General features: G+C 36.8%; 4 protein-coding genes across 8 annotated transcripts; 2 read left to right on the plus strand and 2 right to left on the minus strand.

Annotated features, from left to right (window-relative positions):
* The first annotated feature begins 476 nt into the window (after positions 1–476).
* LOC126609683 (uncharacterized) lies at positions 477–4,529 on the plus strand. Its single transcript, XM_050277555.1, has 9 exons — positions 477–613; positions 723–848; positions 1,723–1,768; positions 1,886–1,937; positions 3,238–3,333; positions 3,452–3,505; positions 3,609–3,674; positions 4,029–4,107; positions 4,181–4,529. Exons 1-9 carry the CDS (start codon positions 554–556, stop codon positions 4,256–4,258), a joined length of 657 nt encoding a protein of 218 aa, XP_050133512.1. The 5' UTR covers positions 477–553; the 3' UTR covers positions 4,259–4,529.
* A 1,191-nt stretch (positions 4,530–5,720) lies between these two features.
* LOC126609521 (uncharacterized) lies at positions 5,721–13,022 on the minus strand. Of its 5 annotated transcripts, XR_007618195.1 has the most exons (6): positions 12,630–13,022; positions 10,136–10,552; positions 8,715–9,817; positions 8,153–8,309; positions 7,595–7,737; positions 5,721–6,840 (listed from the first exon to the last, which is right to left on the minus strand). XR_007618195.1 is itself a non-coding variant. In XM_050277380.1 (5 exons), the coding sequence occupies exons 2-4, from the start codon at positions 10,476–10,478 to the stop codon at positions 8,190–8,192; spliced, it is 1,566 nt and encodes a 521-aa protein (XP_050133337.1). In that variant the 5' UTR covers positions 10,479–10,552; positions 12,630–13,022; the 3' UTR covers positions 7,429–7,737; positions 8,153–8,189. The 5 variants fall into 5 exon arrangements, 2 of the variants coding, with proteins under 2 accessions (XP_050133337.1, XP_050133338.1); XR_007618197.1 differs by lacking the exon at positions 8,153–8,309 and having other exon boundaries at positions 7,603–7,737; positions 12,630–13,020; XR_007618196.1 differs by lacking the exon at positions 8,153–8,309 and having other exon boundaries at positions 12,630–13,020.
* Positions 13,023–13,819: 797 nt separating this feature from the next.
* Positions 13,820–15,559, plus strand: LOC126609597 (protein ELC-like). Its single transcript, XM_050277454.1, has one exon. The coding sequence runs from the start codon at positions 14,129–14,131 to the stop codon at positions 15,386–15,388; it is 1,260 nt and encodes a 419-aa protein (XP_050133411.1). The 5' UTR covers positions 13,820–14,128; the 3' UTR covers positions 15,389–15,559.
* An 825-nt stretch (positions 15,560–16,384) lies between these two features.
* On the minus strand, positions 16,385–20,822 carry LOC126609617 (SAC3 family protein C). The gene is made up of 8 exons (XM_050277474.1): positions 20,328–20,822; positions 19,262–19,483; positions 18,768–18,986; positions 18,580–18,665; positions 18,346–18,442; positions 17,939–18,031; positions 17,666–17,820; positions 16,385–17,020 (listed from the first exon to the last, which is right to left on the minus strand). The coding sequence occupies exons 1-8, from the start codon at positions 20,634–20,636 to the stop codon at positions 17,017–17,019; spliced, it is 1,185 nt and encodes a 394-aa protein (XP_050133431.1). The 5' UTR covers positions 20,637–20,822; the 3' UTR covers positions 16,385–17,016.
* Positions 20,823–22,863: the final 2,041 nt, after the last annotated feature.

The following is a 22,863-nucleotide window of genomic DNA, read 5'->3' on the forward strand; positions in this document are numbered from 1 at the left end:
GAAAAACTCCAAATACTATTCATTTTAACGAAAAATCACTTTTTACCTTTCCTTAATACTATTCACTACACATTTATTTGTCATTTTTCATTAAAACTAAAGTTTTTTTTGAACTTTTCGTTAGTTTTCCTTTCTTTTTTTTCCCCATATAGTTGTAATATGTTATCTGCGTGATCAAAATAGATAATTTTTTAAAATCTAGCGTCAGAGGAAAATTGGCTATTTATAAAAGTTCTTGATTAATCGGCTAAAATTAAAATTAGGGAAGTAACTAGCTTTGTACAAGTAAGTGCAAGTCGACAAATATTTGAAACAAAAAAAATATCCCCACGCTTTAAGTAGAGAAATATGAATGAGGATCCTAGAGATTCTCCAATCACGTTTTTTTATCGTGCATTGTGTGATCAATTTTTTTAAATACTGTTTATATTTAATTTTAAATAAAAAAATTTATAATAATTTATGACTACGTGAATACGACCACCTCTTTAGGTTGGCGCTCTCAAAAGCTGTCTGCGTCTCCTCCTCCAATCTCTCTCTTTCTTTCTCCATCATGCCACCTTCCTTGGCGCTCACAACTCTCTCCATTCCCCTTCTGCAATTGCATAACACGGTAACAAATCTCTGTTTTTTTACTAATTAATTACTTAATTATTCATTTTATTTAGTTTATTACCGTCGCTGTTATGCAGCACTCTTATCTTTCTTGATTTGTGTTTTAGGGCTGCAATGAGTTCGCGTACTTGAGAAATTCCTGGGTTCCAATTTCATCGCCTAAGCTCACCCAAATTTCTCTGAATCAGAAGAACCGGTTTCGACATTTCTCGTCAGCCAATGGCAACAACAATGTCAGTGTATTTTGGGTTTTTTCTTTCATCAACAACAATGTCTTATGTCAAGTCAATTGTTCCCCTTTAATTTCGAATCGAATTGGACTCTGCTTATATTGCCTCTTGATGAAAAATATCAAATTTGGGATTGACCCTGTATTAGTGTCTGTCTATTGCATTTTCATGTGTTAAATATGGACCGGAGGAAGTAGGATGGAACTTGGGAGGAAAAAGGTTTTGAATGCCATAGAAATTTATTTTATTTCGGAGCTAATTAAATTGAACGGTTAAGGAAAAACATAGCTTATAAAGAATTGTCAACTTAGTAGCCAATGCAAGACCTACTTGTGCTTTCAAGAGTGGTAAAATCAAACAATTCTCCTTCGATTCACATTGTTACCGATGTAAATTTACTGATTTATAAGAATTCATTTATTACTGATATTACAAGCTAAATGATCAGATGTGATTTTTTATTTTTTTTTACTTTTTTATGGCTCTTTTATTTGTTTAGTTTGGATAAGTGATGTTGTGAAACTACCATTACTAGGTGCAGTGCGCTTAATGCTTTCGTATACTGCACTGAAAGACAAAATGTTGTAATATAAGCGAAACTCAAGTATGTAGCACCCAGAAATCCCAGAAAAATGGCACTTTTATTTATGTCTAAGTTATCCCCTTAAGTTTACTGTTGATTAAATATATATGGGTGCTATGAATCTAAATAATTACGAGCTATATATTTCATACAGTTCTGGTATTAGTTGGTCTATGTAAAATACATGCGAAAGAGTGTATACTTAGGGGCATGAGTCTTTTTTTGTTCAGTTTCGGTTCAATTTAACTTTTCTGATACGAATGTGTCTCTGTTGTGTCTTTGGTGTGTGAGCAGGATTGCGGTTTGTCGGGTGCTGACAGCTTATCTGCTGAATCTGAAGGTATATAATATTCTAAACTGTATGGATGAGTATAAAATGTATTAAATTTTTATTGGGATGGTTTTATTTATTTTGACCTTGTCTCCGTTAATAGGAACTTATTTCAATGTTTTTTAGGTTCAGTTGGAAAGAGTGATAGTGGACAAGGAGTACCTTTCACATCCAACGAGTACTTTCTATTTGCCTTACAATGTTTTTGGTTAATACTAAAGGCTACTGATTGTTGTTAGTGATGTGATGAGGGTGAGTCAGTATTTGAACTCCATATTCATAGTACAATCGATGTATAATTGGACCTGTTAGGAGATTAGTCACAGATGAGAGCTAATTTCAAAAGGTAGTCATATAAGTTATAATGTCTCTGTTATACAACTAGACAATGAGTGGCGGTTACCTTTGCGGTTGCTTGCAAAATAATATAAGATCTGTAGTTGAGTGAATTTTAAGGAAGTCACCCTTGGATGGCCCAGAAATGTTTTTTTATGCTGGATATCTCGACAAAGGTCGTAATCTCATAACAAATAAGGGATACTAAAGCTAGATCCTTGGGGAGGTAACTTCTGTTTTGAGCTAGCTAATGACATGTTAGTAACTTAGTTTGTTATGCCTCTTTCATGATTTTATTCCTAAGAACGAGGCTTTCAAGGTCCGAAGTTGGAAAATAGTTTGAGATAGGATTTGGGATGGTGAACAGTCTCTCCTGCATTCTGTAGTGTATGCCTGTTCATTGGCAATTTGGCACCCCAAAAAAGAAAACAAGAAAACAAAAATCTTCCTAAGATAAGTAGCCCTTGTGTTTTATTCTTTTAACAAGAATCAAGATTTGTAGCTTGTCGTCAAAATTTCTTTGACAGAAGGAATGAAAATTGTTGCTTCTCTGTCATTCAAGTCATTTATTTATGGTGTCAAACGTTTTTATTCCAAGTTCTAGGTGAATTAACATAATTTAGTGCACTATATAGGCAACTTTCCACTAGACGGTCAAGAGGATGATACCCTGTGATGTACAAGTTTACACTGCGGTCTAGGGTTATACAATCTTTAATGGGCGTTCACAATAGATCTGTCTTGTGTAAGGTGTTGATATTGGTTTTTAGTAGACTTTTCTCATGGCCTGGAATGAGATTTTCCAAGAGATTCAAGTTGATATTAAGTTGTTAACATTCTGTTGGGAACTCAATCGTTTCTGAAATACGTGTTGGTGACCCAAGAAATATAAAATTTTGTATGAGTGTCTTACTTGACAAACTATACCTTTAATTAATTCATAGATGCTTGAATCCAAATGGAGTATTTGGTTATTATATGTGTTTTGTTTTTGTATATTGTATTCTTTTTTATTTAAATCAAATTTCTGCTTATGAATAAGTTCAAATTTCTACCTTTCAATCAGCTTAGCCTTGCTATTTTCGTTTTCTTTTCACCTTGCTTATGCTGATGCTTTTGTTCTTGTTTGTTCAACTTCTCAGGATTTTGAAGAAATTGAGGAGATACGGAATTTCTGGGTTTTTGTCATATGGGCTATTGAATACTGCTTACTATCTTACGACATTTCTCTTGGTATGGTAAGTGGAGTAAGAAAGTACTGTAAAATTTTGTTGTTATTCCTGTATTGCTTATGCAGTTGCTCATGTAAATTTAGTATAAAAATTGTAACTCTGAACTGCTTCCTTTCTCCATTAGGTTCTATGTTGCTCCAGCACCGGGGAGGATGGGTTACCTTGCAGCTGTTAAGAGGTAATTGTTCTTATGAATATCACAGAATTTCAGATTTTTTTTTCACCCGGCTATGCACAATCGTCAAACATAGTGATCACATTAACATTATATTGATCTGCAGATTCCTTAAAGTAATGGCCATGGTGTGGGCTGGAAGCCAGGTTACAAAGCTTGTACGAGCTGGAGGGTGAGTTGCTATATCCAAATTCCAGTTATCCATTTCTTAAATTTCCTTATCTTTTCAGAACGTTGTCATGGTTTTATGATTTTTGAGTTGCCAAGGCCTAAAGACAACTTAAAAGTAATTTTGATAACTGTCACCACAGCCACGGGCACCTAAGAGGTTGATATCAGTTTTTGTCAACCTTGGCTGTGAATTCCAGTTTCGATTTTGTGAGAGAATATAGCAAATCATATGACCCTTGTGCTTTGATAATTTTGTTGTTTCGAAGAATGTATGAATGTTCCGAGTGTGAGCTTGTGCTTTGTATATAAGCCGTGCATCAAGGGACATTTGATTCCAGGATAACTTGTTATGCAGGGCCCTTGCTCTTGCTCCTTTTGTGGACAAGGGACTGTCATGGTTCACGGTCAAGTTCCATTTCAAGTCTCAGGGCAAGGTAATATGAATTTTCGAAATTCCTTTGTACGTTCTGGTTACAATTATCGATCTCATTTCATTTCATTCTCCAGGCTTTCGCGGCGATTGTTGGATTTTGCTTTGGACTAGCCCTCGTTTTGTTTTTCGTGGTGACACTGCTTTGGGCCTAACGTTGTTTCTGGGTGTCTGTTCTGACCGGATTGTAACTTGCAAGGGAACTAGGGAAGTCCCTCTTATACGTACCGGAATCTCTAGATTAGCTTTCCATATTCATTTTTGTTCCTTAGTTTCTTGTTCAACTAGAGGGCTCCTATCAATTTTGAATTTTTTTTTTCCTGATCAATTGATTGTACTTACCATAACGAGTGTCGAATTGCATATAGTACATATTTTTTTGAGTAATAGTCTAATATAATTTAAACTACGGTATGGAGAACAAAATTGTTTTCTTGGTCTGGTTGCTCTTCATTCGATTTGATATCAAGGGTAGAAAATAAATGAATGTGTTTTTAGTGTTTAAGTCACTTGCTGACCAAGAGAACGGAACTCGGGGTGAGAAATCTACTTCGGCTAACCCCAACATCTGCAGAGCCTTCATGGTTAATCTCAATACTAAGAGACCATGCAATAATGCAACCCTGGATAATTAGTAGTTAATATGTTGCCAAAACTAAAAGCATTACCTTCATTTTTCAGTCAAGATTGCTAATTTGAATTCTAGGTAATTTGTCTCAGGTTACTAAATATTTTCAACATTAGGATTGAGTCAATTAACATTTTCTGCTTTTAAAGAGGTCAATAATAAGACATTTGGTACTACAATTTAGTGGTATTCTTCTTTACATGTAAGTGAGAGGTCTTAGGTTCGATTCTCGTCAAAGACGAATTTAAACCACATTATTACTAGTTCATTGTGAGACTCTCCTTTAATATTAATATTGTTTGTTTAAAAAAAAAAAAGGTCAATGATAAGAAATATTAGGAAGGGGTCCAGACCTTAATTGGACAGCATAGTTGTTTCTGCTGAGTGACATACGTTACAAAATGAAATGAGTATTCCAACAGGATCCTCTCCGGATCCTTTTGATGAGAATCCTGAGGATTTGTGAATCGTACTCGTACATTGTATATTGTGCAGCCAAATTTTGTCAGGTATTGTTTGTATTTAATTTTAAATAAAAATATTTAAAATAATTTTTAATCTCACGATATACGATGAACGAACACAATTCATAAATCATCAGGATCCTCACAAAGAGGATCCGGATTCATGACTATTGACTTGGTTGAAATTTTACGACCTAAATCAAATTCCCTTAATTGTAAATTTCAAGACTGTTTAGTCGAAGCTTGCAAGAGGGCTCTAGGTTGTTAAGATTATTTTGGTTCCATTCAGTTCAGCCTATTTGTAGAGCAGTTAAACCAAACCGAACCACATCAAACCGAATGGAACCAAGATAGTTGTGGATTAACCGCTCTACATATTATGAAAGTCAGTAAATGCAGGCATGGGAAACTAAAACACTAAAAAAAAAAATGACATAGCTCCCGCTTACTGACTTGTGTTTTGGATACACCGAAAAATCTCTCTTGTATGCATCCAAATATATCCGATCAAGAATGATAAACAAATTTCAAGATAAGAGCCCCACATCATTTAACACATTCAAAATAAGTTTCTACAAGCTTGAAGTAAAACGTTATGCTTTCTAGGAAAACGAAACGCAGGTCGTCCATCTCCTAAACTGCAATAATATGAGTCCTATAATCTCTACTAAAATGAGAAAAGAGAGAGCTGGTAAACGTTGCACTTCAGATAGTAGCGAGCATGCAAACCTGAACCGAGTCTGTCCTTCCAGTCATCGAAAGATTAAATATTTAATATGAGCACGATCAATATCAAACCTTTCGCTCGTAGTAGGCTCGCTTAAACTCTGCATCCTTGCTACCATCTGAAGAATGAGGCTTACCAACTTTCTCCTTTCTTCTGTAAGAAGAATGGGAACTCACTGTGCTGTACATTCAGAGTTGGGCAGTTTTTCTTCTATCTCAGCAAGCATAACTTCTGTGCCGCAAGCCTGTAGAAACTTATTTCGAATTTGTAACACTAAGGATTGTCTTCTTATCTTCAATCAGACATTTGGTCGACGTCAGATGATTCAAGCCTTCATCCAACATATACATGTCCTCGGGTGGGCGATGCATGAGATACAGAAAATATTACAACATTTCTTTTGGAAACACAAGTACCAAAGTAGCAATCAAATACCTTGGATAGTTCTACCCCAACCAGAAACTATTCACATAGTCGAAAAGGCAGCTGCTCGATGTGCATACCAACTGGTAATCCAGTTTGTCATTTGACAAATTCTCATCAGTGAAAGAGAACCCAACCTTTCAACAAAAGCATTTAGATGTAAACCACCGACACTTCATCTCTAAACATGAACCTGCTGTAGTATTCATATCTTGGACTTCAAAACCAGCAAATCTTGTCAAATGTGAATAACCTTATGGATGTCACACTTTTACTTTCATGTATTGGACTTCAATGCCAGAAAATCTCGTCAAATGTCAATAGCCTTGTGGATGCCACACTTTCAATAAGAATCTTGCACAAAAATGAGCACCATAGTATTGGCAAACATTGATAGCCACACCAAGTAGGACGGCCTTCTATACTATGCCTCATGGTAAATTCTTTCTTATATCCATCAAGTGACAGTTCAAGAATCGACAATGTTCATATTACCTGAAATTATGCAAATTACGTCTCAAAGAAAGGAATCACATCAAGCCTCTTGCATGCAAAGCCCTCAAGCATGCTTAAGGGGTAACTATAACGGTTTTGAAAATTTAAATTTAGCTTCACACTGAATTCATAAATGAAACCTAATTAAAAAGACTCAGACGTCGGAAGTCAGAAATGCATCCCAATCACCATGCAAGAAACAAATCCCGCAAATCCCCAAACTGGTAAACCAGCTAGCCTACCAGACCAGTTCCATCACATGTTGGCATTACGCCAAAAGGAAAAATCAATATCTTTCCTCTTGCTCTTCATGATATCTTCATTTTCTTAACAGACCCCTCAAAACCTTGACCCATAAGATTACTTCATCAAAAAAGAGAGAAGGGGCGCCTTCTTTCTGTCTGGAATGTAGCTTGAAAATATGGTTGAAATATGGAAGCCAAGCATCTAAACCATCTCTTCTTTATTTCTTATGTGGAAGATACTGTTTTCCATCCACATTTAACATGTCTAAATAACCGACGTTCGATTTACTCTAATTCTCTGTTTAAAGGTTGACATTATCAAATTAAATGATCACAGACAAACTTGAAACACAAGATTATTTGTAATTAATTATTAAAGAAACTAAAGTATATAAACAAAGCATAAGAGGGTAAAAAACAACAAATAACCTGGAGCATGTTCTAGAAGAAATGAAAGGGCGTTGGTTAAAGAAAACAACTTAAAACAGATGCAATGAATTCAACCCCACCTACTTACTGATAGTTGTCCAGGCATTGGAGAATAAGATGTATAATCCTATATACCCAATGAAACTTATTGACCCCATTGTTCAAGCACCCACTTCATCCATGTAGACAAGCAATACTTGGAAACATATTCAGGTAAATCCTCCTACAAAATAGAAAAATTATTAGAATAGCCACAAACATATAATAAACCCCCCATCTTCTAACTCCGCTAGGAAAGATATGAAAATCGGAAGGATCTTTTAGTTTTAGGTCACAAGGATACAATTAATTCAAAACAAGCACTAGAAAGGGGAAAAAAAGGAAATCAAAGCCTCACAAACTAATACAACCATCAGCCATGAATAAAACCAAAAACGGATAAATTAAATAAAAAGACCAGGAAAAACTTCACCCAACTTTTTGTCGGACCCAACATACGGAGATTGTTTGAATGTTAACCTTTCATCGCTTTGACTATTAGGCCAAAGTTATGAGCATCTAGTAATATGGGACCCACTTTGTAAATGATACGGACATCAGCTGTGATATGAGCCAGCATTTTCAGATTTGACAAATACCTTACGCCCAAATGCTGCACACTTGGCAGTGGCCCCTCTAGTTATTCTCTCTCTGGGCGTCTAGTATTGCCAAGGTCACACTGGACAAGCATGCAATGTTTGGGTTATTGAAAATGTGAAAGTTGCCTAGGCTCCTCTCAACTGATGTCCACATCATCTAAAACATAGGTAAAATGAATTAATATAACAAATAATATATTTGTGCAACACTTTACCGACTAAGATATCCCAAATGATGAAAAGGTCTAATCTGAATCATCAGCAAAAAGAAAAAAAATCACTAATCTCTAATATGAATTCAAGGAAATTTGACCATTTGACTAATCAACTGATAATAGGTATAGATCCTCCAAAACACACCATGCAGTTCAATGAATCTACTTCCTTGACACACCTTCAAGTATAATTATATGTATCAGGGACTCGTTAAGCTTTGCCTCCACACTACCAGTGCTTACTACAGAAATAGATTTCCACAAACTCTATGGACATGACTACATTAAAATCATCAATCGAGAGGCAAAATTATAATAGACATAAGTAGAGTCTGTGACAAACTTACAATATTCCATGATGCAGAATACTCATCAATTGAGAGAAACCAACTTCCAACATTTGATTGCAAATCCAGCACCTCATTGTCATAGCTGTCATTGTGATCAAAGTCCCTTTTTTTTCTTTTCCTTCTACTGCTATGCTTTTTCTTGTGCTTAACTGTTTTGGATGCTTTACGATCCAAATCAGAACCACCTTCTTCATAGGCTCCTTGATTGTCCAGAAATGAATATCTATCTGATGTTCGGAAACTTATTGCATTACACAAAAATAATGATTCCCAAGAATCACGAGTCCGGCATTGTTCTGATAAACTGTAATAAATAACCCATGACTGAAGCCCCAGCAACTTGCATGCTTGTATATTCTTCATTTTAAAGCAATCTTTGATTATTGGGCCCAAGCTACTGTCATCACTTGGGATTGTGCAGATCTTCGAAACAATATCTTTAATTCTTGCTTGTTCTTCGTGGCCCTCTTCATCTCGTAGAAGTCGTAAAAGTTGGCGTCCATGATTAAAAACTGCATTTAACAGTAATATCTCATCAAAGCTTCTAAAATCCGCACACTTAGAAAGTATAACCTCAAACAAATAAGATGAGTCCATAAGATCCTTCTGCTCCATTCTAGGGTTGAGATACTTGAAAAGCATTTTAAGAAAATCACATAAATCCGACTCATCAAGAGTAATAAGAAGGCGCTTGCATAAGGAAGAAAAACACTCCTCCTTCAGGAACTCACTTGTAACTTTCCAAACATCTTTTGAATCCTCTTTATACATCAGATCAACAAAATATTCGACAAAATATTTTCTGTCAACAAACAGAATTTCACCATCTTTAAGTGACTCAGAAAACTCATTGGAGGACCAAAATTCAGGGACATTTTCAAGGAAATTCTCCACAGTTGCCTGGACATCCAAATCAAGAAAGTAATGGGGCTTTGTAGCAACCACTGCTGGCGATTGCCCATGTTTTCCCTTCCACTCAAGTTCCTCCCAACAAGTATCTCGATTAACAAAAGAAAATTGTGATAGCGCCTTACCACCTGGTTCATGCCCCAATCCACCACCAGCTTTAGAAAACCATTTAGATATTCGTGTTGGATTTCCTGCATTTTTGAACAAGTATGTGATTGTCAGAATTCCTAAAACATCCACAAAACATCGATATATTTATCAATCTTCCACAGGGATAAACATGCACGGTAGTCACTAATAATTTATGCAATCATAAGGGAGCAAATAATCACATACAGGGGTATGAACATTCAAATCACTTAAGCTACAGAAACTAGGCGGAGAATGATGATATCCGGAAGTTAAACATACAAGACAATAAGGTTATTGAAAGAAGAGAGCACCACATTCTGTGATGGGAAAAGTAACTCAAACATGAACTGAATGTATGCAATACAAAATTTACTTGCCTTCAAAAAATTTCTTTAGTGTGTAACTTCGCTTGGATATGATAGACCCTGCTTTATGTGGACTATTCTCAAATATCATTTCTACAAGCTGAGATGCGAAGCCCTTCTTAAGGGGTTTAGATCTCAGCAAGTCCAAAAGTAACTCGCACTGATTGTGACGAGTGAGAGAACTTATTCTGCCTATTGTGTTACAAAGCCACAGTCGAGCCTCTGAACGGCCTCCAGATGCCATGAACAACCAAATAGTAGATTCCAATTGACTCAAGAGAGATACTCTAATCTTGGCAGAATTCTCATCTCCATTGTCATTCCAGATGGGCTCTGATAGAAACAATTGAAGCATTATATATCCAAAATTATAAATGTGCTCAGCTCAAGCAGCTTATCCCAATTAAATGATTCCACAAAAACAAAGTCCTGCATAAAACCAATAGCATGATCAATATACATCAAAAAGTTAAAGAACAGAAAATCACTATGAACATCATGTATAGTAGTCAAACTTTTACTGAAAGAGAGAATAGGAATTCCAACGACATATATTACCAGAATCACCAGAGCACAGATGTGAACCCATACAATTGCAAAAACAATTAACAGAATAGAAATTTCACATTAAAAAAAATATAATAATTGTTGAGAATATCGTGTTTAAGAATGGGAAAAACAAGAACAAACTCCGGAAATCGAAAAACAAATAACCAAGATAAATAACACCAAGAATTTACGTGGTTCGGCAATATGTGCCTACGTCCACGGGACAGCAACAACAATCTTTCACTATATCAATAATGAGTACAACCAATAATCTTGCCAAATCTCAAGAACTAGGACTTGACGAAAAACCTGAAAGAACAAGAACAAGAAATACACTATCTCTTTTCTTTTCTCTCGCACACACTTTGCCCTTACAACATTCTCTCACTCCAATCCCTTGAGTGGTACACAAATTATTGTTTTGCTCCCTCCCCAAAACTAGTACAATAGCCCCTTTATATAGACATAATAAAGGTCTTCTTCAATAAGGATTATTAATCCTAATTGTAATCTAGTTATGAATCCTACTCCAATTGAGAAACTAACTCCAATTGGGTAAACAACTCCAATTGGGAAAACAACTTCAATTGGGAAAACAATTTAATCCTCTAAGACTATAATTACTTATAGACGTAGGACAACTTATCATGGGCTGGAAAAAACCCAACAATAATCTCCATTTAACTAAAACATGGATATAATATTTACAGCGATATAAAAAATTAGATACTGATATAAGGATAAAATTTTGCTAAGGATCTTGAAAAATAAATGTTGGATTCATGGGCAATCATAGAGTTTGGCTGACTACCTCACCAGCAACGCCAAATCATTGCACTTAGTGATGATGTAATCATGTAAACCTAGGATGAGATCACGAGAGGCTTAGAGAAGAGAACAATTGGGTTTGTTAGATGAAAAGGCATATCATATACTTTGGACAAGAAAATGCTTCTCTAGAAGAAGGATGAGATATTTTAATTATTACCTTTATGTTAAACCTTAAGATCACTCAAATAACTACCACTGCCCCAATCCTATCTAATCGTCTGTTAATCTTCCTAACATTTAATTAACACCTCACAATTCCTATTCTCTAGCTCTACCCAAACCAAAGAACTTGGTCAATTAGTTGCCATACGGTCTTGTAACTGGCAGTAGTGGATTTAAATGGTTGAACCTTACTTGCTTAGTCAGAGGAAATTGACGTATGCATATATTCAATGGTTTAATTATATTTGCAGCGATTGTAAAAGAGGAATTCACCATCCAGACACCTATGATTACTAAGAGTGAAACAATACTGAGTAAGACACCTATATAATTTTAACACACTTAATCAATGAATAAAGCAAGAAGGTTAATAAAACCAACTGAAGACCGCAAAATCTAAATCCTCAAACCCCCAAAAACCACAACCATAAAGAACAGCAATGTAGAATCATAAGAACCTTGAATGAAGAGCAGATTGTATTCCAAAGTGAGGCTTTTCTGAAGCTGAAGTTGATGCCAAAATCCTAGTTGGGTCTGAAAACTACTAAAAAGCTTAAAATTGAAATTACTAAGCCATTTCTTCCGGTTCTTTCGTTCTCTCATCTGGGTCTACAGTTTCTACGGGTAAATTGAACCCGTTTGCCACTTAAAAGAAGGAAACTTGTATGATGTGGGGGTTTAAATAAGGGGGATATATATGGGGCAAATTCGAGCAATTAGGCCCCAACCCAGATGTAGAAACCCTCTGAGCACCGCTATTCTTTATTTCTACATCTTCAACTACATTATTATAAGTCATAAAGCCACAGCTCAGAAATTACACATTAATTCAATCCCTGAATTATTATTTAGTAAATTAACTGAAACCCTAATTCCTAATCCCTAAAGTATAAAAAAATTGAAATTGAATAGCAAGAATAAGATAACTAGAGAGAGAGAGAGAGAGAGAGAGAGGAAGACTTACAGAGAGAGAGAGGGATTAGAGTCAACTGTTGGGGTTTCTAGAGAGAAAGCGAGAGAGAGAGGCAGTCAAACTTGGACTCCTCCAAATCCCAAATAGGAACTTCCGATCCCAATTCACGAGAGCCTCCTCGACGCCGTCTACAGCGAGTCCTCCCAACTCGAAGAAGCCCAGCTCCGACGAAAACAATTCAGGAATTACATACAGAAATCGAAGTCGGCAAGAGTCGAAAGGGTTTGAATTGTACCGAGCAAATTCAATTGAACGTCGAAAGGTTTACCCGAAACCAAACGGGTTTTTAGCGGGTCAACCATTATCATCGCGAGTTGCAAGACTCCAGCTAAACATTGATGCTAATTGATGTTCAAAAAAAAAAAAAAAAAAACATTGGTGCTAATTTTTTTTTTCATTTTTAAGTTGTTCGATAAAATAGTGAAGTATTCAAAATGTCACAAAATGCTCCTCCCTTATTAAAACCTTTGAGAAAGATAACTCAATTAAGAAGGGACAAAATAGTAATTCAAGATAGTTTGAATTTTGAATGAAAATTATACATTATAAAATAATAAATAAAACCCATGTAGTGTGTGGTTTTATGGTGAGTGATATTCTTTTTCACTTGTGAGCGAAAAGTTTTAGATTTGATTCTGCTAAAGGTAAATTTGAAATACATTATTATGACACTGCTACCGAATAAGTTTCAATTAAAAAAAATGAAAAATAGAATAGTAATTAAACAGTAAAAAAAGTTTGGCTTCTTAAGATCCAGGATCTCCTCAAGATACTTTATGACCGTTCACTCTTTAAAATAAATTTCTAATTGAATACACCTGGAATGTTATAAATTTCTTTAAAATCCTAATTGAATATACCCGGATTATTAAGGATTTTAATAAACTATCTTAAAATTCAAATTGAATACACCTTGAATTTCAAAGAATCACATCATTAAAAGAATTAAAATTCATCAAAATCTCAATTGAATACACCCCTTAGAATAGGAATGTGATTGTGTAAATTCTAGGGAATCTGGGAAAGTATCTTATATTCCTATTAGGATTAGATTACCTATTAAATATTGTAATCCTAAAGAAAAAAGTTTTACCCTTTCTACTACTATAAATAAAAGCACAATAAGTTAAATCAAACACATATCATAATTAAATCAATCTCTCTTCTCTCTCAATATTGCCGAACCCCTCTCTCTAAATCGTTCTATCAAATAGGCCTGCAACAAGAATATGGTTGAAAACGAGTGAGACAGAAAAGTCGTGCAAGTCACCGCGGCACGCACTCGCCGGTCCCCAACACGCTCACACTCCCTCCCTTCCGGCATCTCCCTTTTCTCCTAAGCAAACGTGACAAACAAACAAACAAATCCCAATTTCCACCCAAATTTTCAATTCGATCAAAATTCACTTCGATCAAAATCCTCGCCCTTCTCTTCTTCTCGGAATCTCAAATCTCAACCTTCCAAACCCGACCCGGTTCAAATTGCTGCGATGGTTCCACCGGCGGGTCCAAACCCACCGAACCCCCAACTGATTCAGCAGTTCCTGAGCTCCGTCCTCTCCCAGCGCGGCCCCTCCGCCCTCCCTTACTCCGAAGACACCAAGTGGCTCATCCGCACCCACCTCGTCTCTATCACCTCCGCCTATCCTTCCCTCGAACCCAAAACGGCGACCTTCACCCACAACGACGGTCGCTCCGTCAACCTCCTCCAGGCCGACGGCACCATCCCCATGTCGTATGAGGGCGTCACCTACAACATCCCCGTCGTCATCTGGCTCATGGATTCCTACCCTCGCCACCCGCCCTGCGTCTACGTCAACCCCACGCGCGACATGGTCATCAAGCGCGCTCACGCCCACGTCAACCCTTCCGGTTTGGTCACCGTCCCCTACTTGCAGAACTGGGTCTACCCAAGCTCCAACCTCGTCGAGCTCGTCAAGAATCTCAGCGCCGTTTTCGGCCAGGACCCGCCGCTCTTCTCCCAGCGCAGGCCTAATCCCAGTCCAAACCCTAATCCTAATCCCAACGTTGGCCATTCCACGTCATCTGTGTCGAATTCGGGTTATTCGAGCTACTCGGGCTATTCTGGATCTTCCGGTTCGGTTAATCATGCCCGTCCGGCGATCCCGCCGAGGACGTATCCGCTTTCGCCTTATGGAAGTGGCGGATCGTTTTCTCGGGTTCAGGCTGATGATCCGAACGATGTTTTCAAGCGGAATGCGATCAATAAGCTTGTGGAGATGGTGCACGGCGACATGGCAGGGTTGAGGAAGACGAGGGAGGCGGAAATTGAAGGCCTGTTCAATGCACAGGCGGTGCTGCGGCAGCGATCCGAGCAGCTCGACAAAGGGTTGAAGGAGATGGTGGATGAGAAGGAGGGTTTGGAGCAGCAGTTGCAGATGGTGCTTATGAATTCGGATGTTTTGGAGGCCTGGTCGAGAGAGAATGAGGGGAAGACTAGGGGGAGCTTGGATGGTGATGTGGACGATGCTTTCGAATGCATTGACCCACTTTCGAAGCAATTGTTGGATTGTACCGCCTCTGATTTGGCGATTGAAGATGTTGTGTATTCTTTGGATAAGGCATTGCAGGATGGGTCAATAGCCATTGAGGATTACTTGAAGAATGTGAGGTCATTGTCCCGCAAGCAGTTCTATCATCGCGCTACAGCTGCTAAAGTCAGGGCAGTGCAAATGCAGTCTCAGGTTGCGAATATGGCTTCTCGGCTTTCGCATTATGTTTCATCTTAGTAGAAATGGTATAGGTTCTTGTTGGATTCTTGTGCAAATATGTCAATGCTTTCTTGTTCTTGTTCTTTCTTTTCCAATTTTTTTCTTTCACATTGTTTCTTTAGAGATGGTTTCTGTGGGAAATATATTGTTGTTCATCTTAAAGATATAATCATATTTCATTCCGACCAAGCAGTAGGAATTGGTGTTGATTTTTGAAGTATTCATGCTCATAGTTTCATTTGGAACATTGTAGCTTGTACTGTTAGGTTGTTAGGTTTTCATGGTCATAGATAGTGGAACCAATGAGCAGTTGCACAAGGCAAATAGTTACACGCAGTAGGGTTCTAAGGCCGACAAGAGGAAGCATGACACTTCCCCAAAGTGGAAAGAAGCAAAACCTTATTGCATTTGCTTTTACCTCAGTGTTTGTAGTTGCTTGTTATTGCCACAAGTTGGGCGAGTGTGTTGAGTTCTATGGGGGTAATGGAGCTTCTCTCCCTTTAAAGAGATGCCGGCGTGGGAGGAATGGCTGTCAAGTCCAGGTAGAGGTCAATGTCTAGACTTTCCTCGCCTTGAGAAGTTGACTTTAGAGAAAAGTCCGAAGCTGAGGGGAAACTTGCCTGATCATCTTCCTTCCTTGAAAAAGCCTTTTGTGTCCGATTGCGGGGTTATACATGAAAGGGTTACCAGAACTCGATGGATACCCTGGTCTCTCATAGTTAACACGAAGTCCTTGCCACAATCTCTTCAGGAGCTGAAGATGTTAGATGCCCGAGTCTCGTTGTTACTAGAGACGGAGAATGGGCAAATTTCGAAAAAGCGTGGGACAGAAGAACGCTGGATAGAAGAATGCCGGGAGAGATATCGGGTGCAAGACAGACCAAAGGAAAGAATCAGGAGAAATGCAGATGCACAAACATTTTGACCAAGTGTTCTGTGAGTACGTTTTCTTTGGGTACATTGATGGGATTAAACCGTGATCTTTCAAATGTCAATTCACATCATACAGTTCGGTTTTGGTCTCCACCTTAACTTTAGGTGCAGCATCACCACTTTATTTCATGTGTCATAGCAGGGGACATAAAACAACACGTTATGCAACAAAATTAATCAAATCCCGGCGTCTTCCCCTTCTCGAATACTTGAAATCAAATCACCCGACCTTTCATAAAGTTTACATTCTTGTTACCATTCTAATTTCCAAGAAAACACACCCAGGGCCCTCGGTGCATATCTTTTTCTTCTCGTCTCTCTTCTCACATGACCCTCACACGAGGAGAATGGGCACGAGGAGTGAGATACGAAGAAGGTATACCGCGAAGTGTACTTAAGTTTTTAGACTTGTACTTTCTCCTTTCCTCTCTTACAAGAATGGGCAACTCACTTTGCTGTAAATTAAGGGTTGGAGTTGGACACTTTGCTTCAGTATACGAACACATTAACTTGTTGCAGCATGGGAGAACTTATCTGCGACATGATGTTGTCGAAGTCGGCTAAACATCAAATTCAAGCAGCCCTAAACATCAAATTCAAGCCTTGGTCCACCTTGCTACACCAAAGAGATGTTTTATACTTTGGATCAGAGGCATGCTTTTTGTCATATTGATCAAGGGACCGTTGAACGCAGTATTGACCATGTGTATTTATTACCTGAAATTAAACAAGCAAACGAGTAAGTTACACTTCCTTAAAATTTAACATGATTCTCAGTTTACTACTAAACTTTCATATTGAATCAAATAAAGTTGAAACTATGAATTAGTGCGGATGTAGAAACTCTGTTTGGATACTTGGATTACTCATGGCATGAATTACGTGAGAAATTCCAAAAACACTAGTTTGGATACTTGGATAACTCATCCATGAAACCCATTTTCAATGTATTGCTCACCAACCTACCTACCACCGTAACGGTGGCTTGTCCTAAGAACACACAACTCTTCATTGCTACTTTCATACGCTACTTTTAAGGATTGAACCATGGCTCTACAGAATTGAAATGGATTATTATATCTACCACATCGATCAACATTCTAGTTAATCTATTTCTGTGGTACCACCAAACCGTATTATGTCATGAGCCCAATATAGTAGACTGACTGACTGGCAAAAGAAGCATCTAAGATTTGTACATAAGAAAATACTGAGGGCAATGCAAACATCCCAAACACATATCACAGGGTAAGGGAGCCGGGAGGGCAATGCGATAGACATTCAGGAACCCTTGCAGGTAAACTCTATCTGCACAAGCCAAATTCTATACGCAAACTTGATATACAATGTTTCTGAAGTTACCTCTCGAATTCTTCCAGACCCAAAACTCTGTAGCTTTGAAATCCATCCTTTGGATGACAGAAGGTGGTTTGCTTAGTGGGTAACAAATTACGTCCATCTTCATCTGTGCAAATATCAAGACCACAAGCTCTACAAAGAGACTCCAAATCTGATTCCTGATAAACCACATGCAGCTTTTACAAGTTCAGAAAATAATAAACGTAAAATAATAAATTTGAGTGATTAGCAAAAATAATAATAAATTTTCGTAGATCCCAGTTATTGATAGCCTACCGTCATCATCAAGAGCTTAGACAAGTGTGCCAGCGGATACGGATGAAGCCTGTATCCACCATTATTTATACACAAGACAGCTAGCGCTCGAACCTTTTTAAGTTAAGAAACACAAGAAATAAGAGACAATTTTATCATCACAAGCATTGAAGAATTACAGAGAGATGACTGAAATAAACTTTCACAAGTATCAGTGTGGATTAGCCTTAAAACACTTAAACAAGACTCAGAACTTAACATTAACAAAATCCACGGTCCTAGAAAGACAGGTGAAACTTATCCTACTGTTTTGTAGTGGTCGATAATACAAGAAACCAGCCTGAAAGCGAAATGATTACACTGTATATAATGGTTTAAAAGATTATTAAAAAACATTTTAAACTTAATTAGTTTCAACGACCTCTTACCTGATTGATATAAGGCTCGAGAATGCAGTATTGAAGATAAGATGCCTCAGCTGCTATAGTGCTTAAGAAACACTTATAGTTGCCCATCCGGAAAAATCTGTTGCAGAAACAAATTATCTTTCTACTTTATACCCCATGCTAATGAAAACATTCACACATTGAAAAAGAACAAAAACCTTTAATCATACTAATTATCTCTAAACAAGAAATAACATTAAAGGGAAGTTAAATTACCGTAAAATCTTTCGGGAAAAGCACATTTCCTTCGATTTGATTAACAAAGAAGGCAAGTGAGAAAACCACCATGAAAGGGACTCTCCCTGGGACCAGAACAAACAATGTTCACATATATAGGACACAATACAAAACGGAAACCAAGAAGAAATAGAATGAATAAACATAAAAACGCAATAGAGACAAACCATCGGTTGGGTGTTAGGACCAAGATGAAGCAGCACATAAAACGAACAAAACTCAGCTTCGTTTTCATATGTAGAATTGGAATGCCTATGTGCTTCATACAGATCAAATAGAGATGTCAAAGTCTTTGCAAGCTGTTCCATGTTGAGGTAATGGGTTGAAGAAGTATTTTGACTGCGACAACCTCGAAGCTTGCGTAGGGATATGATATGAAATTTGACCTGTACAATAAATACTGTAACTTAAAAACTATTTTGGCATTTCTAAAGGTTGAGAGTTCTATATTCATAACATTTTTGGTAATGCATATTTCTTTCGATATTTTAAAATCCATAATATTCTGAACTGGACAATAATTGATTTCACGACACATGGAAACAACTACATCAACAGATTTACATGTCTATGAAATGAAACTATTAACTCCATATGGCATACTATGAAAATGAAGCTTCAAACATAGTGGCAATTAAAAGGTTTTGCAGGATACCCATACCATTTTCTCATACATGTGGATGACCTTATCGTTGACAACATTCTGCATGCTAAGATCCTGTCTTATCGACCTTGTTCGATCAAAGAGGAAGTCATGAACCACTTCAACAGGATATTCTCTAGAATCAAACAAGTTTAAAAGGTAATTTAAGGTGTCTTCCAACACAGGGAGCGGCCGAACATCCGATGCTTCAACTTGTTTGTTAGACGTAGTTCTGAAAAACTAGTGGAAGAAAAAACGTGTTAGCTTCTTAAATTTGCAATACATTTGAATGAGTTGCAGCATTAAAGTTACAGGAAACAATCAGAAATTTGGATTTTGTAAGGTAATTATTTTCATCAACCAATAATTAAGAAATTACGATTCTTCCAATCAACATAACCCTACAGTCGAAATCCATTCCCCTCACTGAAATCCTTACATTCAGTTGATACTTCAGGTGCATTTGGTTGCACGAATTTGGCATCACATAGTCATTTACTTGACATTCTACTTTGATGATATTGAACTTGGCAGCGTCATAATTCTAATTTGGAGAAGCTTAATTTTCATGTGGTATCCCAATCATTCCCTTGCTGTCAAACCAATTTGATTAACGCTATAGCCTAAGGCCTTGGCTGGTGTCTAGGATTAGATTGGAACAGATAATCCGCAATATTTAGGGTATGTTTGACTAAAGAAATGAAAAACTGGCGTCCTAAATGACGGTAGAAGACGGATTACTCATTAAGGAAATTTATCCTTCCATCCCATCCCAAAAATGGTAGGATTAGAAGGGATAAGTTCCCCTTATTTCCAACACCTTCACACCTCGACATTTACTCTGTTATCCATTCCAATCCGATCCGATCCTTGATACCAAATGAGGCCTAAAGTGTAAGCTTGTTGGGCACCCAAAACCCATCTTTGCATAAGAAATCAACAAACTTAATGGATCATCGGAACAAATCAAATTACCATTCCAAACAAAAAGGTTGGATTTTCCCCCTGATAATACTGATTTAAGTAATTATCCAATCGAATCAAGAGAAGATTAATGTATGAAGGTGTAATCATGTAATCTTACTTTTTTAACAGCGAGGTCCGGAGATGATTGTCTTGGATTTCCATGGAGCCTCTCAAACACCGCTAAATCACGAAGCCGCTCACGCTGCGCCCTCTCTCCTTCCGGGCACATCAAAGGGCAAGTGCCCACTATGGCGGGAACGTCGGAATGATTATCTACGGCGTCTTTTTGTGCTTTCTCAGCACCAGTTGCGCCTCCGCTCGAGGATTTGGGAGTTGCGGCGGAGGTGGGTTTCGAAACGAACCTGTTCGAGCGGCCACGCGTGGATTGGGAAGAAGAAACGTTTCGACCACGCCCTCGCCTCTCCATTTCCACCTTCTTCTTCCTTCTCTCTCTCTCTCTCTCTCTCTCTCTCTCTGTCTCCTCGACTTTTGGTACCAATCAGCTGGCTGATCGAGTTTTGGTAAATACCTGCTTCTTTTTGTCTGAACTCTGAAGTCAAACTCTCTGAACTCCCTTGGTTCTGAACGCTCCAACTCAAAACAACTCCACTCCTTCCATACCAAGTAGTTTTCTAATTTATTGATGCTATCACTCTACTAAAAAAACATCTCATTTACCTTGGAACAAAAAATATCATTCATCTCTACTAATTAATAAAATACTCACCGTCAACTAAAACTCTATGAAAATATCAGTTTAACCTTCTAATTAAAACAGAATATGAATAAGAAATATGAGACATAAGTGTAATTTCACACAACCAAATTTTGTTATTTTTTTTTTCAAAACCTCACCTACATGTAATCCTAACATATCTCTAATTAAAAAAAATTTAAAAATTAAAAAATAAAAAAAAATTCCTACTCCTACATTCTCTATCACTCTCTTCCTCTCTCCCTCTATTGGAAAATTTGGAAAAATAACCAAATTTTAGATCTCATATAGAATTATAACCACTATTTTTATTTTATGATAATTATAACCAAAACTTGATGTAAAAGTATTAATATACCCTTAATACTAGGGTTTCTCACAACAACCATAACACAACCCTTAAACTACCTTAAAATGTTGAGGATTACTGCAGATTAAGGCCACTGAATTAGCTTTCTCTTTAATTAGTATGGCAAGTTATGAGAATGTTCTTAAGAAGGTACTAATTCTATGGCTAATTATTATTTTTTAATTAGATACTTGGATTTAGTGTTTCACTAACTAAATTGCATACATTCTGATATATTTTTCCAATGGATGAAGAAAGAATACGAAATTGCATATGCAAAGTGAATAGTGAAAACAAAAAAGTGATGAAGATTAATTTCTCATTTTAAGATAGTTTAAAGGTTTGTTTTGATTGTTGTGAGAAACCCTAATATTAAGGGTATATTAGTACTTTTACATCAAATTTTGGTTCTAATTATCATAAAATTATAATAGTAGCTATAATTCTATATGAGGTCTAAAATTTGGTTATTTTTCCAAATTTCCCCCTTCTATTTCAAAAACAAAAAATAAAAAATTTTCTCACACACTTTGTGTGTGCCCATATGCTAGTACTATTATTAAGAAAACCCTCCTTGTTAACTTTTTTTTTTCTTATTTTGCCCTCACTTTGATACACACTATTGACAAAATGAGGGCAAAATAGTAATTTTGTACCTTTTGACAAAATGACAATCATATCCCTATTTTTCCTATTTTACCCTCTTTTTTATACTTATTTTTCCAATTTTACCCTCACTTTTGACACACAATATTTATATAAGGAGGACAAACAAGTAATTATGTAATATTAATATGCACTTATTAAGAGAAATTGTTCACACACACAAAGTGTGTGTTCTCTGCTAGTTTTATTAAAGATAAGTGGGAGCTCTTTCTCGAAACACTTTGTGACTGACGTACAAAATGTTTTGTTTATGATCGAAACTGCTCATATTTATAAATCATTACGTAAAATCATTTCTGAAAAAAATTAATAGAACATGAGATGGTTCAATCATCAAAGTGGGTAAAAGCGTTACAGACCGCTAATTTATTTTACCAGTTATTTGATTAAAATAATCTTGATTTACAAAATGATTTATAACATGAACGGTTTTAATCATAAATCTGCAGTTTGTAAATCAACAACAGAGTGTTTTGTGGAGGAGTCTTTCATCGTCCTTGATGAGCCAAGCATTGTTCATATTTTACGATTGGAACTTGATATTCGCTCTAATTTGGTCAAAGTATGTCTATTTCGTGAAAATATGGTTTAATATGATGACATGAAAGGGTAAATCAATAATTAAGATAAATAGATATAAGACCAATTATATAGACGATTGTTAGGTTTAATCCATGCGATTTTGCTTCTCAATCTAGGTTAATTGACTTTTGACCTAACTAAACAACTTTTCTATTTTATCATAATACGTCTTCATATTTTCAAGGAAAGACAGAAAGAAAAATTAATGATGGTTGATCAACATGCACCGAAAGGAAGTGAGTCACATGCACGGAGGGTTACTCGGTCATTGACACTTACAAAAAAAAAGTCATCCTACACTAAAAAAAGAAAAAATTTGTACGGAAGGATTGCATGATGACA

This window comes from Malus sylvestris, chromosome 2 (genome assembly GCF_916048215.2).
Source record: "Malus sylvestris chromosome 2, drMalSylv7.2, whole genome shotgun sequence".
NCBI lineage: Eukaryota > Viridiplantae > Streptophyta > Magnoliopsida > Rosales > Rosaceae > Malus > Malus sylvestris.

Coding starts and splice junctions, on each gene's coding strand:
- LOC126609683 (XM_050277555.1), top strand. CDS start 554: ATGCCACCTTCCTTGGCGCTCACAACTCTCTCCATTCCCCTTCTGCAA. Junction 3,334..3,451: donor ACGACATTTCTCTTGGTATG/GTAAGTGGAGTA, acceptor TTTCTCCATTAG/GTTCTATGTTGCTCCAGCAC. Junction 3,675..4,028: donor AAGCTTGTACGAGCTGGAGG/GTGAGTTGCTAT, acceptor CTTGTTATGCAG/GGCCCTTGCTCTTGCTCCTT.
- LOC126609521 (XM_050277380.1), bottom strand. CDS start 10,478: ATGCTTCAATTGTTTCTATCAGAGCCCATCTGGAATGACAATGGAGAT. Junction 9,818..10,135: donor ACTAAAGAAATTTTTTGAAG/GCAAGTAAATTT, acceptor TCAAAAATGCAG/GAAATCCAACACGAATATCT. Junction 8,310..8,714: donor ATTCTGCATCATGGAATATT/GTAAGTTTGTCA, acceptor CCTATGTTTTAG/ATGATGTGGACATCAGTTGA.
- LOC126609597 (XM_050277454.1), top strand. CDS start 14,129: ATGGTTCCACCGGCGGGTCCAAACCCACCGAACCCCCAACTGATTCAG.
- LOC126609617 (XM_050277474.1), bottom strand. CDS start 20,636: ATGGAGAGGCGAGGGCGTGGTCGAAACGTTTCTTCTTCCCAATCCACG. Junction 18,666..18,767: donor GTCCTAACACCCAACCGATG/GTTTGTCTCTAT, acceptor TTCTGGTCCCAG/GGAGAGTCCCTTTCATGGTG. Junction 17,821..17,938: donor CTAAGCTCTTGATGATGACG/GTAGGCTATCAA, acceptor GTGGTTTATCAG/GAATCAGATTTGGAGTCTCT.